This window comes from Telopea speciosissima, chromosome 4, assembly GCF_018873765.1.
Source record: "Telopea speciosissima isolate NSW1024214 ecotype Mountain lineage chromosome 4, Tspe_v1, whole genome shotgun sequence".
NCBI lineage: Eukaryota > Viridiplantae > Streptophyta > Magnoliopsida > Proteales > Proteaceae > Telopea > Telopea speciosissima.
In genome coordinates this window covers 19465378-19478734 of record NC_057919.1, presented here as the reverse complement: position 1 = coordinate 19478734, position 13357 = coordinate 19465378, and the positions used below count along the sequence as shown (strand labels likewise).

At 37.6% G+C, this 13357-nt stretch overlaps 1 protein-coding gene across 1 annotated transcript; it reads left to right on the top strand.

The window, feature by feature from the left end:
* The first annotated feature begins 11424 nt into the window (after nt 1-11424).
* Nucleotides 11425-12735, top strand: LOC122659050 (transcription factor bHLH95). Its single transcript, XM_043854208.1, has 3 exons — nt 11425-11799; nt 11989-12465; nt 12566-12735. Exons 1-3 carry the CDS (start codon nt 11425-11427, stop codon nt 12659-12661), a joined length of 948 nt encoding a protein of 315 aa, XP_043710143.1. The 3' UTR covers nt 12662-12735.
* The last annotated feature ends 622 nt before the right edge of the window (nt 12736-13357 follow it).

Genomic DNA, 13357 nt, shown 5'->3' with positions numbered 1-13357 from the left:
TATGTATTTTAAAACATTTAGATTTGAAAAATACGAGATGAAAAACATGGCAATATGCATACACGGTACAATAAAGTTGAGAACATATTGGGATCCAATTGGTAAATACAAGTCATCTCTTTTAGATGCAGATTTGCAAGTTATAGCACATATATTGATCCCCTTTGCTAAGAGGTTCATGGTCAATGGCTGATTTGATTTGCAACCACATATGTGGTGACAAAAATGGCAATATACATACACGATACAATAAAGTTGAGAACATATTGGGTTCCAATTGGTAAATACAAGTTATCTCTTAGATGCAGATTTGCAAGTTATAGCTCATATATTGATCCCCTTTGCTAAGTGGTTCATGGTCAATGACTGATTTGGTTTGCAAGCACATATGTGGTGAAATTTTCACATTTCAGCCCAAGAATTTCAACAAAATTTTGCCCAACAATCAGAAACTCAAGTTATTCCTCTATTTATAAACCAAATTCCAAAAGTAAACCAAAAAAAAAAAAAAAAAAAAAAAAAAAAAAACCAAGAAAAAAGCTATTATGTTTTCTAATGAAATCTATTTTTTGAATTCTGGTCAATCGCTGTAAAGAACAATCTATGTGTCGCCTTATAGACTGCAAAGAACACTTCTTTGTAGGGGGTGCAAGTTTGGCCCTGTCGGCCCGAATAGGGGCTGAGATTCATGGCCCTGATGGCGGGTCAAGGCTGAAAATTTCTAGTCTTGAGTCAGGGTTGGGTTGGGTCGGGCCAAGGTTGAGGCTTCGGGTTGAGCTCGGCCCGGCCTAGCCCGACCCTGTTTTAAGTTATACTATAAAATATATTGATATACTAAATATATTATGAACTTTAAATGTCACACATATTTTTTTATATAGACTTATTATTTTATTATAGTGTTATTTTATGTAAAATTTATAATTTTCTTCCTGACCCAGCCCAACTCAGTCCAGTCCATGCATCTCTCCCTTCCCCACTCCATGATCAAGGTCAATCAGGGTCAGCCTGGCCCGACCCTAAGGTTGGGTCAGAGTTGGATTTTTTAGGCCTTGGGTCAAGGTCGGGTCGGGCTTGGGCCCAGCTAAGGGAACTCAGGGTTGGGCTAGGATTTTAAAAAGCCTGGCCCAACCAGACCCTATTGCAGCCCAGACCGGTCTACTCATAGGTGCTCTTGGTAACCAGCAGATCATGTACCAGTAGACCGCTACAATGCTTACCGGTATATCGCTCCACTTAAAGCCAGTCGGACGCTCAATTGACAGCCGGTATTGTCAATGGTATTTTTTATTTTTTTATTTTGGGTAAAACTGAAATCTATTGATGGTAAAAGTGTGTAGTAGCCAAAGTTTCATTTACACACAAATAATGAAGCGAATGAGTGGAATTAGGCCAAAGCGTTATACGCATTAATGACAGGACTTTCTTGACAAGTGAATGAGCTACACAATTTGCTCCCCTTGGAAGAAAAGAAAAATTACATTCATTAAAAAAGAAGGAAAAGAGATTCATTTGATGTGCATTAAGGGTTGAAATCAATTGATGAGTTGTAACCACTTGATGAGCTTTGAAGTTTGTAATCAATTGATAAATTGTAACCGCTTGATAATCCAGACCTACTTGATGTGCATTAAAGGGTTGAAATCAATTAATGAGTTGTAACCGCATGATAATCAAAACCACCTTGATGAACTATGAAGTTTGTAATCAATTGATCAGTTGTAACCGTTTGATAATGAAGACCTACTTGATGAAGGATTGAAATCAATTGATGAGAATTAAGATTTCTAGTGGTATTGTCTTCTCCGGCAAATGTTACTGTCAAAGAACAATTTAGCCTAGGTGTGGATGTCGATGAAGGGTCTTCATGATTCCTATAGCACTCAATTTCATCAAAATAGCAAACTTATCCAACCTTCCATACCTAATAATGAGCTCAACACGACCTTCAGATTGACAACGAATGAGAAAAATAGTTTGAAAAACAAATCTTGGAGAGCGACGAAACAAATATTGAGCGGCCTCCATTAGAGAAACCTCCCCATCACCTTGAGCATTCCATGCAGTGACCAATGCTTTGATCACAACGTACTTGTCATGAGGCTTACCCGGATTATTCTAGGCTACTGCAACGCTGTTCTCAAATTCACCCCTACCATGAAGTCGCCTTTGCCTTCATCTTCATCTTCACCTTTGCCTTTGCCTTTGCTTGAGCCTTCGACTGGACAACTTCCAATGGTCATGGTGATTTACTTACAAGAAAGATAAAAGCAAACACTCAGTAAGAGGAGAGTAAACACTCAGAAGGAGGAGAGAAGCAAACACTCATTCGTGTATTCTTTTACTTTTAAATCATATTACTTAGATTTTTTTTTGAACAACATATTACTATGATGTATTCTTCAGTTGATTCATACTATTCCAAGTGAACCAATATAAGGTCCATTCAGGTTACCATAAGGGTTAAGTCAAGGTTAATGATGAATGTCAACCATTTAAGTCTAGTTTGACTTAGTCTACACTATGAATCACCTATGTTAGGTTTTTCATTTTAAGTCTACAGATGATAAGCTAAGCCTAAGAACATGGGATAATCTAGATAAATACAAGATGAAAACGGGTTTGGGAGGTATCTACCTAGTGACATGAGCCAACAGATTGCTAGACTAGTTAGGGTGAACTGAAATGCTTGACCTAGCTGGTCGGCAAAGCCCTTAACTTTTGACTGCTATATATAGGTTTTCAAATGAGCCCTTGGATCTCTGGTTCTATTGAATTTCTCAGATTTCCATTTAAATTCTTTTGGTAGGGTAGTTTCCAGGAAGAAACATAATCTTTAAGAATCTATGATTTGTTCTTCCACGCCCTTAACACTCAGGATATGCTCAAGTCTTTTTTCATCTTTTTTCTCCAAGGATCCATGATGACTACATCATCATCAACTATGACCGCATTCGGGTTATTTGTATCCTGAGAATTACAGGTTCGGCTTTGTTTTGGAGCCATTTGTGGCAGACCATTTAGAATTAGATTACTTTATATTGCGATTGGTTTCGTAAATCTGGGGGTGTTACATCTGTGGATGCATGAATCTCAACTTTCTTAACCGTTTGGTTGGAAAAACGGATTTACATCCTGAAATTCACAAATTCTTAAGATTCATCATTTTATACTAAAAATATGAATTTTGAGATTTCACCTCCTTGAGATTCATGATTTTTCGTTTCTTGAGATTCACATATTATCGAGAGAGGGGAGACCAAATCGCAAGGCTCCATCGAAAAACCACCATTGCCGCTGCAACCAAACGAAACCTTAGATTTGCAATGTTGGAACAGATTTGGACCACATCCGAGGACAAATTGTCTTCGGTATTTATTGTCATCTTGGGCCTCTTTTATAGAACTAAATGTTACAAATGGAATTGGGCCAAGACCCTACTGAATGGTTCATTTACCAATAATTGTTTTTTTTTTTTTTTTTTGGGGTAGAATTTACCAGTTAAAGTTAGCAATGTATTATCCAATATGTTATTGTCTATGTCTTTACATGATTTGGCTTAGGATATGGGGTTCACCCTTAGCAAGGAGCGTCTTATATACCTCTCACCCTATTTGCACAGTCATGTGATCAAGCGGTACGGGGATGCATCTCTTTAATATATCTGAATGTACGAGGCTATGTGGTGTGGGTGCCACAAGTCCGTACTTCGGTCCCATGACTACGCCACATGGCTTGCTAGTTGCCCATGATATGAGTGTGTGATATAGTGCATATAAATGCATGATGCAAGCTAGTAAACAATTCACATAGTAATATATAACTGTAAAAAAAGGCCCACACATACCAAATTTTGGTTTAGTGAATTTTGACACTACAATACCTAGTGGAGTTCCCACTATGAGAGTTAGAGGTTTCACATCGAATTGGATGACCATGGTTTGGGTCTCAAAATTGATAAGGAGCCCGCCACCTAGATTAGGCTCTAGGATTCACATATAATAGCATACAATAAAAATTATTGATTCTATTCCAAATTGATCCAATCAAAGGTCTGGTTCATGTCAGATTGTAGGCCGAGGAAGGTGTTAGGCACCTTAGTCCACTTAATTAAACCAGACTTCAACCATAGGTATGCTAAACAAATCTAAGCCAATATACATCATGAATTAAACGGTGAAACCATGAGAACACGGTAAACATCGATAAGATCTCACAAAAAAGTTCAAAAATCAAATCAAACGGTGAAACGAGAGACTGAAATGAAGAACATGCAATATGAAACCTATCGGCTAATCAGAGAAATTTTAAAGAAAATTAGTAAAAGGTTTTAGAAAAATCTCAAAAATTCATGGTATAAAGGTAAGAAATGGATCTAAACAATGGTACAAAAACATCTAAAAGAAACTAAGGGAACATTGTTTGAAACATGGTACATTGTGGCTACCCTGTTGAGGGCAGCAATGACATTCCATCATTAAAACATAGGATATATAACCTTATAGTCGATGTAATTGAATGAAGTCAGTGACAAAAGAAATAAGACTTGTCTGCCTTTGAATTTTGTGAAGGGTGTGAGAAGGTTAGAGTAGTGACTCAGGTCTGAAGAAACTCAATTCTAGATAGTTGTAAGGGACTCTCTCTCTCTCTCTCTGGGACTCTCTTCTAATTCTTAGACTTTATCTAAGGTGCCTAAATCCTTAAAAAAAATTGAGTGGCCTCTTATTTATAGCCTAGGTTGTTACCCACATCCGAGGCAAGCATTCCTCATCCTAACTTTTAGAGAACTCCATGGCTCTAAGAAGATTGGCTGGTTTTTTTTATTAGAGATGGCCGGATACAAACTCCATCAAGCAACTTGGGCAAGGATTGTGTTGGATTTCAATACTCATATCAACCCCTAATAGGTTTTCTAGGGTCTCTAGAAGTGCTTAGGTGAGTTTTAAGGCAAATATGAGATAGCTGATGTATATCAGGACTCGGAGAGTCCACAAATTTGGAAATTCCCAGAATCTAGCATAAAAAGTATTCTAGCCTCAGCTCATCCGACATCAGCCCTAGTCAGCTTAAAAATTGGCTGAGGTTGACACAGGGGTTGGGTCCGGTTCAAGTCTAAACTTGAATCAGAGGGGGTATTGGTTCTTTGAGGTTGGACTCAGTCTTTCTGTGCATGGAAAAGCCATTTTCCATGATTTTCATGGTAAAACGCCAGTTTTCATGGTCACTGAACTTGATTGGTATATATTTGGATGCCTATGTTATGGCTTAAGAGTAGTTCATCTTATGGGGGATGCTCTTCTCTTTGTAAATCCAATTTTGGCTTTAGATTGGTTCATCTTATAGGGGAGTTTACCAAAAAATAAATTCTTATAGGGGTTGTTCCTTTCTTTGTAAGATCAAGTTTTGGTTCTTCTTATGGGAGATGTATCTCACTATATAAGTCCACTTGCAGCCTTAGTAATCTTAAGTTTAATTGGTTATATCGTTGATTATTATGTAAGTTCAGTTTCGGCCTTAATTAGACATCTTATCTTGAGACTTGGAATTAATGTGATGTCTATATAAGTTCATGTTCGACAATAAGAATGATTTTATTTATGATAAAAGCTTGTATTATGTGTTTATTTGCCATTCCTAAGTATATCTTCTGAGTTGCTATGTAAACCCAGTTATAGCTTTTGAGTAACCATAGGATCATTGATATATTCTTTAATTTGCAATCATTGTAAGACAATGTTTATGAGTATATTCTGATATTCAATGGTATATCCTCCCTTGATCCCTTATTTTTGTCAATGACAAAGGAGAAGAGAAGAATAATGTAGTGATGCTTGAAAAAGAAGCGATATTTGTGAATACAATTATGGTTAAAAGGTATTATATATATATATATAGCTATTGAAAGTCGAAATTGTGTGCTTAAATGAGATGCTAAATCATTTGATATGCATATTCTCAGGTGGAGTATTTATTTTGTATGTCTCATATGTGTGTATGATATTATTGATCTTTGTCAAGAACAAAGGGGGAAAATGTGTTTTATTGGTATATATATTTTAATATATAATAGCACACAATTGTTCTTCCTTGCATAGATACTTATGTTTTGATTATAGGAGATCGAGCCACATGTTTATTTGGAATATAATTGATATTTTTTAAATAATACCTTATCATCACAAAAAAAGGGAGATTGTTGAGGCAAACCATGCCATATTTATAATCTTTGATTTAAATGGATATTTTGTTTTGATGATTACATTCTATTTATGTAATGAAAAAGCTATAATGCTCTTCCTAGTGCTTTAATGAGTATATAGGTTCTAAGCATAGAAGAAGTGTTTCCTTGAGCCAAAGCATAATATCAGAATATCTAAAGCTGCTCAAGAGACTTTGTTATGGATTGGTGGATCTCAAACTAGAAGATCAAGTCAAGCCATCCATGAGGATTCAAGCAACTCAAGCTGGAAATGGAAGATTTATTTGTAGCTTGCTTGGATTTATCCTAGGTCTTGTCATTCATCTGTAATATCTAGATTTTTCTAGGATGTAATGATCCAAATGCTCATGCTAAAGCTCAATCACCTATGTACTTAAACTGGAAAATCTAAGATAGGTGGCTCTAGTATAGACTGACTAAGTCAACTGGACCCAAATTGTCTACATCTATCATGATCATTGACTTAAACCTTTGGTAACTCTATTGGACTTTATTTTGGTTCACTTGGAATGGCATAAGAGCATACTGGGAATTATGCCCAAGTGATGTGCTTAAAAAGTTGAAAAGTCATTTTTACACCTGGGGGTCGACCGGTTGCTAACTGGGCGGACGACCAGTGTGATCATGGGCGAACAACCAGATTACAATCTGTTGATTACGGAGAGCACCCCTCCGTAGATGGATGCAAAGGATGGTCGACCGGTGCATCATCCAGAGGATGTTCGAGATGTGTTCTCAATCTACATCACCGCGACCAATCGGCTCTGTGTTGGTGATTGATCGGAATTCAAAAAATAGACCCTTTAGATTCCATAACGGCTAGTTTTTTTATTGTTGAAAAGAGCTCTATAAATAGTGATGTCATGTATTCTACAGGAAACTTTGGGCCTAATACGTGGAAACTCTGCAAGACTATAAGTCTATAACCGTTACAAATCCAACTGCAATCGTGCTTAAACTTGCACATCTTATTTGCTAAGAGCAAAGAAGGTTGTGAGCTTTTACTTGCATATTCAATCAGCCATTGAACTTTGAGTATCTGAGCATAGGGTCAACATATGTACGTGCTAACACGGTCCTAAAAGTGATTACAATTTTCGGATTGGTGTGTGGTTCGTGTGATTATATTTTCATTAAAAAAAAAAAACGTATGTGCTAACACTTGGACTTCAGCCTATTTAATAGGTAATATTGTGCTCATGTTTTTCATATTTTGCAAGGGAGTGTATAGGTGCCGCTTAAGGTGGGGGCGGTGGTGATCTTAGTGTAAAGGTATCACTCCTTGCTTTAAACAGAGCATGTTAATTCCAAGTTGTTGAGGGTTCTGGGAGTAGATGTAGGACGGTGGTGAGACCATGTCGAACCACTATAAATCTTGTGTGTACTGTGTTTCCTTGTCTCTCATCTTCATTGTTCATTTTATTGTATTTTATTAACATTTGTTTAGAGATTTGAAATAGCAAACCATTGAAGGTTGGAAGAAATTTTTAATTGTGTTTTTATTCCGCACTTCCCAATTCAATCCCCCTCTTGGTTGCCTATACAGTCCAACAGTTGAATTTATTAATAATTCACCTAAAAAGTTTTTTGCCTCACCGCGAGGTTGAGGTCATTGTTAAATATATCCTAAACCCTAAGGAACGTAAGCTTCCAACACATGGGATTGTAGGATCTAGGGTTGGTTGTGGATAATGTTCTGTCAATTTCTTATTATGCTGACACGAGTTCAAAGAATGTCTTCATTCGAGAACGACATATTTAAAAAACCCTACTTACATTTCATGAATAATTTGTAGTCAGGTAGCATTTTTTTTTTTTTGGGGGGGTAAATAGTCAGGTAGCATAACAAAAACATAAAACAACACGAAGTGACAATAAATGAAACCTAGAGGATAAAATAGGCAAATAAAAGAAGAAGTAATAAGTGGGTTTAAAGTGTAGTTGGAAAACTGGGTTTTGACTAGGGTGAGTTGCCCGAGTCAAGTCAAAATTTTGGAAAATCTGATCAAGAGTCATGTAGATTAGGCTATGGTAAAAAATGACGAGACTGGGTCATAAAGCGTCCGAGTCAAATAAAACTCCGCATTTTTACCCGAGTCATGACAAACTCGACGAGTTTAGTCGCTTTTAAAAAAAGCCATAAAGTTGGTTTACTTAGAAACTGAGTTGAATAAAATAATAAATTTGCATTATAAAACAATAAAAAACCCTCAACTCGACTTTTTGGGTTTCCTATATTTTTAAAATTTTTAATAATATTTATTGCATTTAAAAAAAAAAAAAAACCATAACTCACCTTGACCAATTTTGACAAGGCTGAGTCATCAGATTTTTCTAAAAGATGAGTTTGAATCAAAAAACTTGGTTTTCCAACTATGATTTAAACAAAGTAGAGTTTTATTTATAAGATTTATCATAAAAAATGGCTATTTTCACCAAAATGGGAAAAAATTAAAAATACTTATTTCTTTAAGTAACCACTTCATGTCGTGTAATCAATTTAATTTAAAGTAGACAATCTATATAAACATGAATTTAGTAGGCCATGTTGATGATTAGTTAAACATGTAATGCTATGCTAGGATATTGCTACTCTTGAGATTTGTTTTTTCCATCCTTGGAGTATCAATACATCCAAATATTTATTTTTGTTTTCTTTTCATAATTTTGGAGAGGAGTTGATTTTTCGCTTTCTTTTCCTCCATCATCCCTGTTGGGATATGGAAACGGGCTCTATAAGAACGAGCTATGGAGGTCGTCAAGCCAGGTCAGGGCCTTGAGCTCATCGAATCGTGAACACGCACCCCGCCTTGCACTGGGGGCGCGTAACTCGTCATCTTGGAATAACACTAAGAAAGAAGAGAATAACCCCTGTGGCTTATGTAAGGCACCATGAGTCTATCATGAACCAACAGGTTCCGAGACTTTCGCCCACATCACGCCTAATTAGGCGCGTGGGAAGCAACGGATAAACGTTATCTCCAAATTACACTCTCCAATGGTCTCACTCCACTCCGGAATTCCAGCTTTCCAATTCAAGCATAACACAAACTCTCAACCACCTTAAATACGGGAGGTAGTACACGTCTAACCTATCAAAACACTCATTGAATTGACTATTTGCGGAGAGATCTAATTTAAGCATCGAAGTGAGATCACCGGCCACGCCAGCCTTTGCTAATCTCTCGTCTTGCAGAAGAACTCGCTCCACAGGATTTCGACGCAACAATCCCTATCCAAGATTGGAAAGAATTGCCCTTGCCTCATCTGCTTCGGGATTTCTTCCCAAGTAGGTGGCATGACAACCCTCCCCAATAACATTTTAAGGGGAAAAATAACCCTACTTGGGAGTGTGTGATTTGCACTTAAACACAAAGGGAGGCAAAATGACTGCCCCACCTCAAAGAATACAAATTTTTGTTCCAATTGATGCTCCTATATAATATGATTGGCTCTTGCATTGATATAAGGGCCACACTGCTATGCAACGAACTCTCTTCCATATTTTATTTTTTGAGAAATAGAATACTACCTGGCTGCGTGCGGCCCTTATAACTAGACACAAGACTATGCAAAATGACGATCACTCCCTTAAGGATTTCCATCTTTTTATGGGATACGATAGTCATTTCGTGTGATCTTGTGTCTTACACATGAATCACACGCGCGCAGCAATGACTAGATAGCATTTTTTCACCCTTTATTATTATTTAATATAGAGTTATTTTTAGAGGGGAAAGGGGGGAATGGATTTGTTTTAGTTAACTGAACATAGCTGTTATGTCATAAGAAAGCTTTGCATGGTAATGATGAACAGAGAAAAGATAAGTGGGGTCGGTAGGTGGGGTCGGTTGGGTTGTTTTGGTTTGGACTGGACTGAGATTAGGTGCCTGTGGCAATGGGGGTCGGCCACGTTGCAGAATGCAGGCGAAACCGCGTCTTTTCTCTTTAATAAGCTCATCATTACTAAAACGTCAGGTCCCACCTGGGCCACGTCTGCCCTATTCTATAGCCTTTAATAACCCCTTTAACATACGTGTCAAGATAAATCCCCACTTTTTTTTTTAATAATTTTATTTAACCATGAAAAAAAAAAGAAAAAAAAAAAAAAAAAGGCTTCTTTTCTTCTTTATAGAGATAATCATAGCCATGAACCAAAATCACGGCGGATTCTCTCCACCTAGCAAGAGAATGCATTCCTGCATCAAAGCATGCTAATGCGTGTTAATAATAGATCTGTGAATTGATCGTAGAGCATCCTTGCTTCTTTGGTTGTAGATCAGCTAACACGCTTTTACTCCGCCAAACCCAAGTACTTGGTTGCATGGGGGTGTGTTAGTGTCTCTCTCTCTCACTTGGCATTGTGCAACACCTCAAAAAGCTTCACATATTCATCCGTCCATGGGAATAGAGAAGGCTCGTCCATGATCCATATGACGGTGATCTTTCTTTACCAAAAATACCCTTGATCTTCCACTTGAATTACTATGCTAGAACTTTGATTAAAAAATTAAAAAAAAAACCGATGAGGGCTTATCATGGTTTGTGTTGATATCGGCCGAGACTGATGCTGAATCTTGACCAGTCTAATACCGTTATATTGTTACAATCAAAGGGTAAAAGAGTACTAAAACCATTTTTTGTTAAAAAGCAGGGATAAATCCGATCGATTTAGGGCGATCTAGATCGATATCAACCAAGACCGATCCCGATCCAATTTCCAAGATACGAACAATGGGGAACGTTTACGTTTCTTTCGTTGCAACTTCACCACATGCCCGTTTGGCTTAACCCTGTACTTGACCAAAATTTACCATATTGCCCCCCTCGCCCCACCCCCTTTACTTACTACCTTAGTAGTGGCAAATTAGTAGTAATAGAGCAAAAGAGTGTCAAATAAGGAAGAGGGTTCTTCCGTGCAGAGAATTGGAGACCCGCGCAGCGAAATTTACAAGCTCTAGCGTAGCTATCCATTCGTTTCAACGCCAAATAACGGCCATTGTCTTATGATTGTAATTTTGGCCTCTCTTTCCCTCTCTCCCTCTCTCTCTCTCTCTCTCTCTCTCACCTAGATATCGCCACCTTTAAAAAGGCCTCCTCCCCTTCCTCTCCCAACCCAATTAACTCTTCCTTGTACTTCAATTTTTGAATTGGCTCTCTCTCTCTCTCTCTATAGCTCTATAGCCAATTTAGTTACCATAACCATGTCCGAAGAGGGAGGCGATGGTGGAAACTTTGTGTGGCCAAAGCAGTCATTGGCTTTCTCTAATCCTGATAACTCTGGTGCCACTGATGAAAAACCTGACAAGAAACAACCTGATTCGACCTCAAAGACCCCAATAGCATCAGTGGCGGCCCCGCCTTCGACGGTGGCTAAGAAAAGAAGTCGAAATGGTGTTCCCAAAAATGGAAGAAGTAGTCGAGACAGTAAACAATGCAAAGATGAAGGAGTTGGTGATCCTGATCATCATCATCATGATGATCACGAAATTCATATATGGACGGAGAGAGAAAGAAGAAAGAAGATGAGAAACATGTTCTCTAACCTTCATGCGTTACTTCCTAATCTTCCTGCTAAGGTAATATTTTCCCTCTCTCTCTCTCTCTCTCTCTCTCTCTCTCTCTCTCTCTCTCTCTCTCTGTGTCTCTAATTAATTAAATAAATTAGTATTTTCCATTTTTGTATCTGGGTAAGCTATTAAATACATCTTCTCTGACTGACTTCCGTTTATTGTCTCTTCTTCCGTTTGAATACATAAAATTAATAGGCTGACAAGTCCACAATTGTAGATGAAGCTGTGAGTTACATCAAAACTCTTGAAAATAATCTACAGAAGCTTCAGAAACGAAAACTGGAAATGCTTCGAGGTCCACCCATCATTGATTTCAATACATCATCATCATCATCATCAGCTCTAGCCCTAGAATCAAGAGAGTCATTCTTGGCTGATCAGCTGGGATGTTCAAGCTCATCAAAGAACCAAGCCATCACGGCCACCAGTAACTCACCCTTCTCATCAACATTTGGGGTTCCTCAATTCCCCATTTGTTTCCAAACTTGGTCTTCACCAAATGTGGTGTTGAGTGTTTGTGGTACCGATGCACAGATCTGTGTGTGTGCACCAAAGAAGCCTGGTCTCTTGACTGCCATCTTTTATGTCCTTGAGAAGTTTAAATTGGAGGTAGTAACTGCTAATATCTCCTCAGATAACTACCAAAGCATGTACATGATCCATGCCCATTATGTAAGTATATATATACATGCATTCTGATAATAACCTTTCACTGTTTTAGGTTATCAATTTTAACGTGGATTTTTTTTTTGTTTTTTTAATTATTGTTTAGGCAAATGGAGGTGCTGATCAATTCTCAGAGACATTACCAGTGGAGGAAATATACAAGATCGCGGTCGGAGAGATGATGTTTTGGCTCTCATCTTAATGAAATGAGAAAAGAAAAAAAAATTGGGTTTGGGGAGAATTAGTTGTGAAAGTTCTACTGTAAATATAGTGAGGAGGGAGAGAAAGAGAGGGCGTTTATCATTTTTTAGGATGGTTAGGATTTCATTTGTTATCAATGTGATGGTGTGTTGTTTGTATTCTCTCTGTGAAGTTGTTACTTGCTCTGGATTGCTATAAAGGTCGTACCCAGTGCACAAGGCTCCGATCCCGCGTTTGGATTGCTATGTTCCTCTATAAAGATTAGCTATAAGACCTCAAGGATGAAATTTTAGGGTTTTATAATACAACATATTTATGGATCAGCCACATGTGTGTATGTGTGTGTGTTTAAAGAAGTGAGCATGGAATTGCTATACTCCACATAGGGAGAAAAAAGTGCATGTTTTTAGGAAAATTAATTTGTTATAAAAAAAAAAAAAAGGGTTAAATTGATTTTTCTAAATAAATTAAAGTTTGTATTGCTCTGTTAACCCCTCTTTCCCTTTGTTTTCTTAGAATGTCTGTTACATGATAGAGTACTTGCCATTTCTTCTTTTCACAATTAAAAGCTAGTTCAGTTCTGGCATGTTCACAGATTCAGGAAGCAAACAGGCTCATTAAACAGCGGTTTTTAGTAACATCGAACTGATCGATAGATAGATTCTCACGCGTTACGCACCCGTTCTCCGCTGACAAG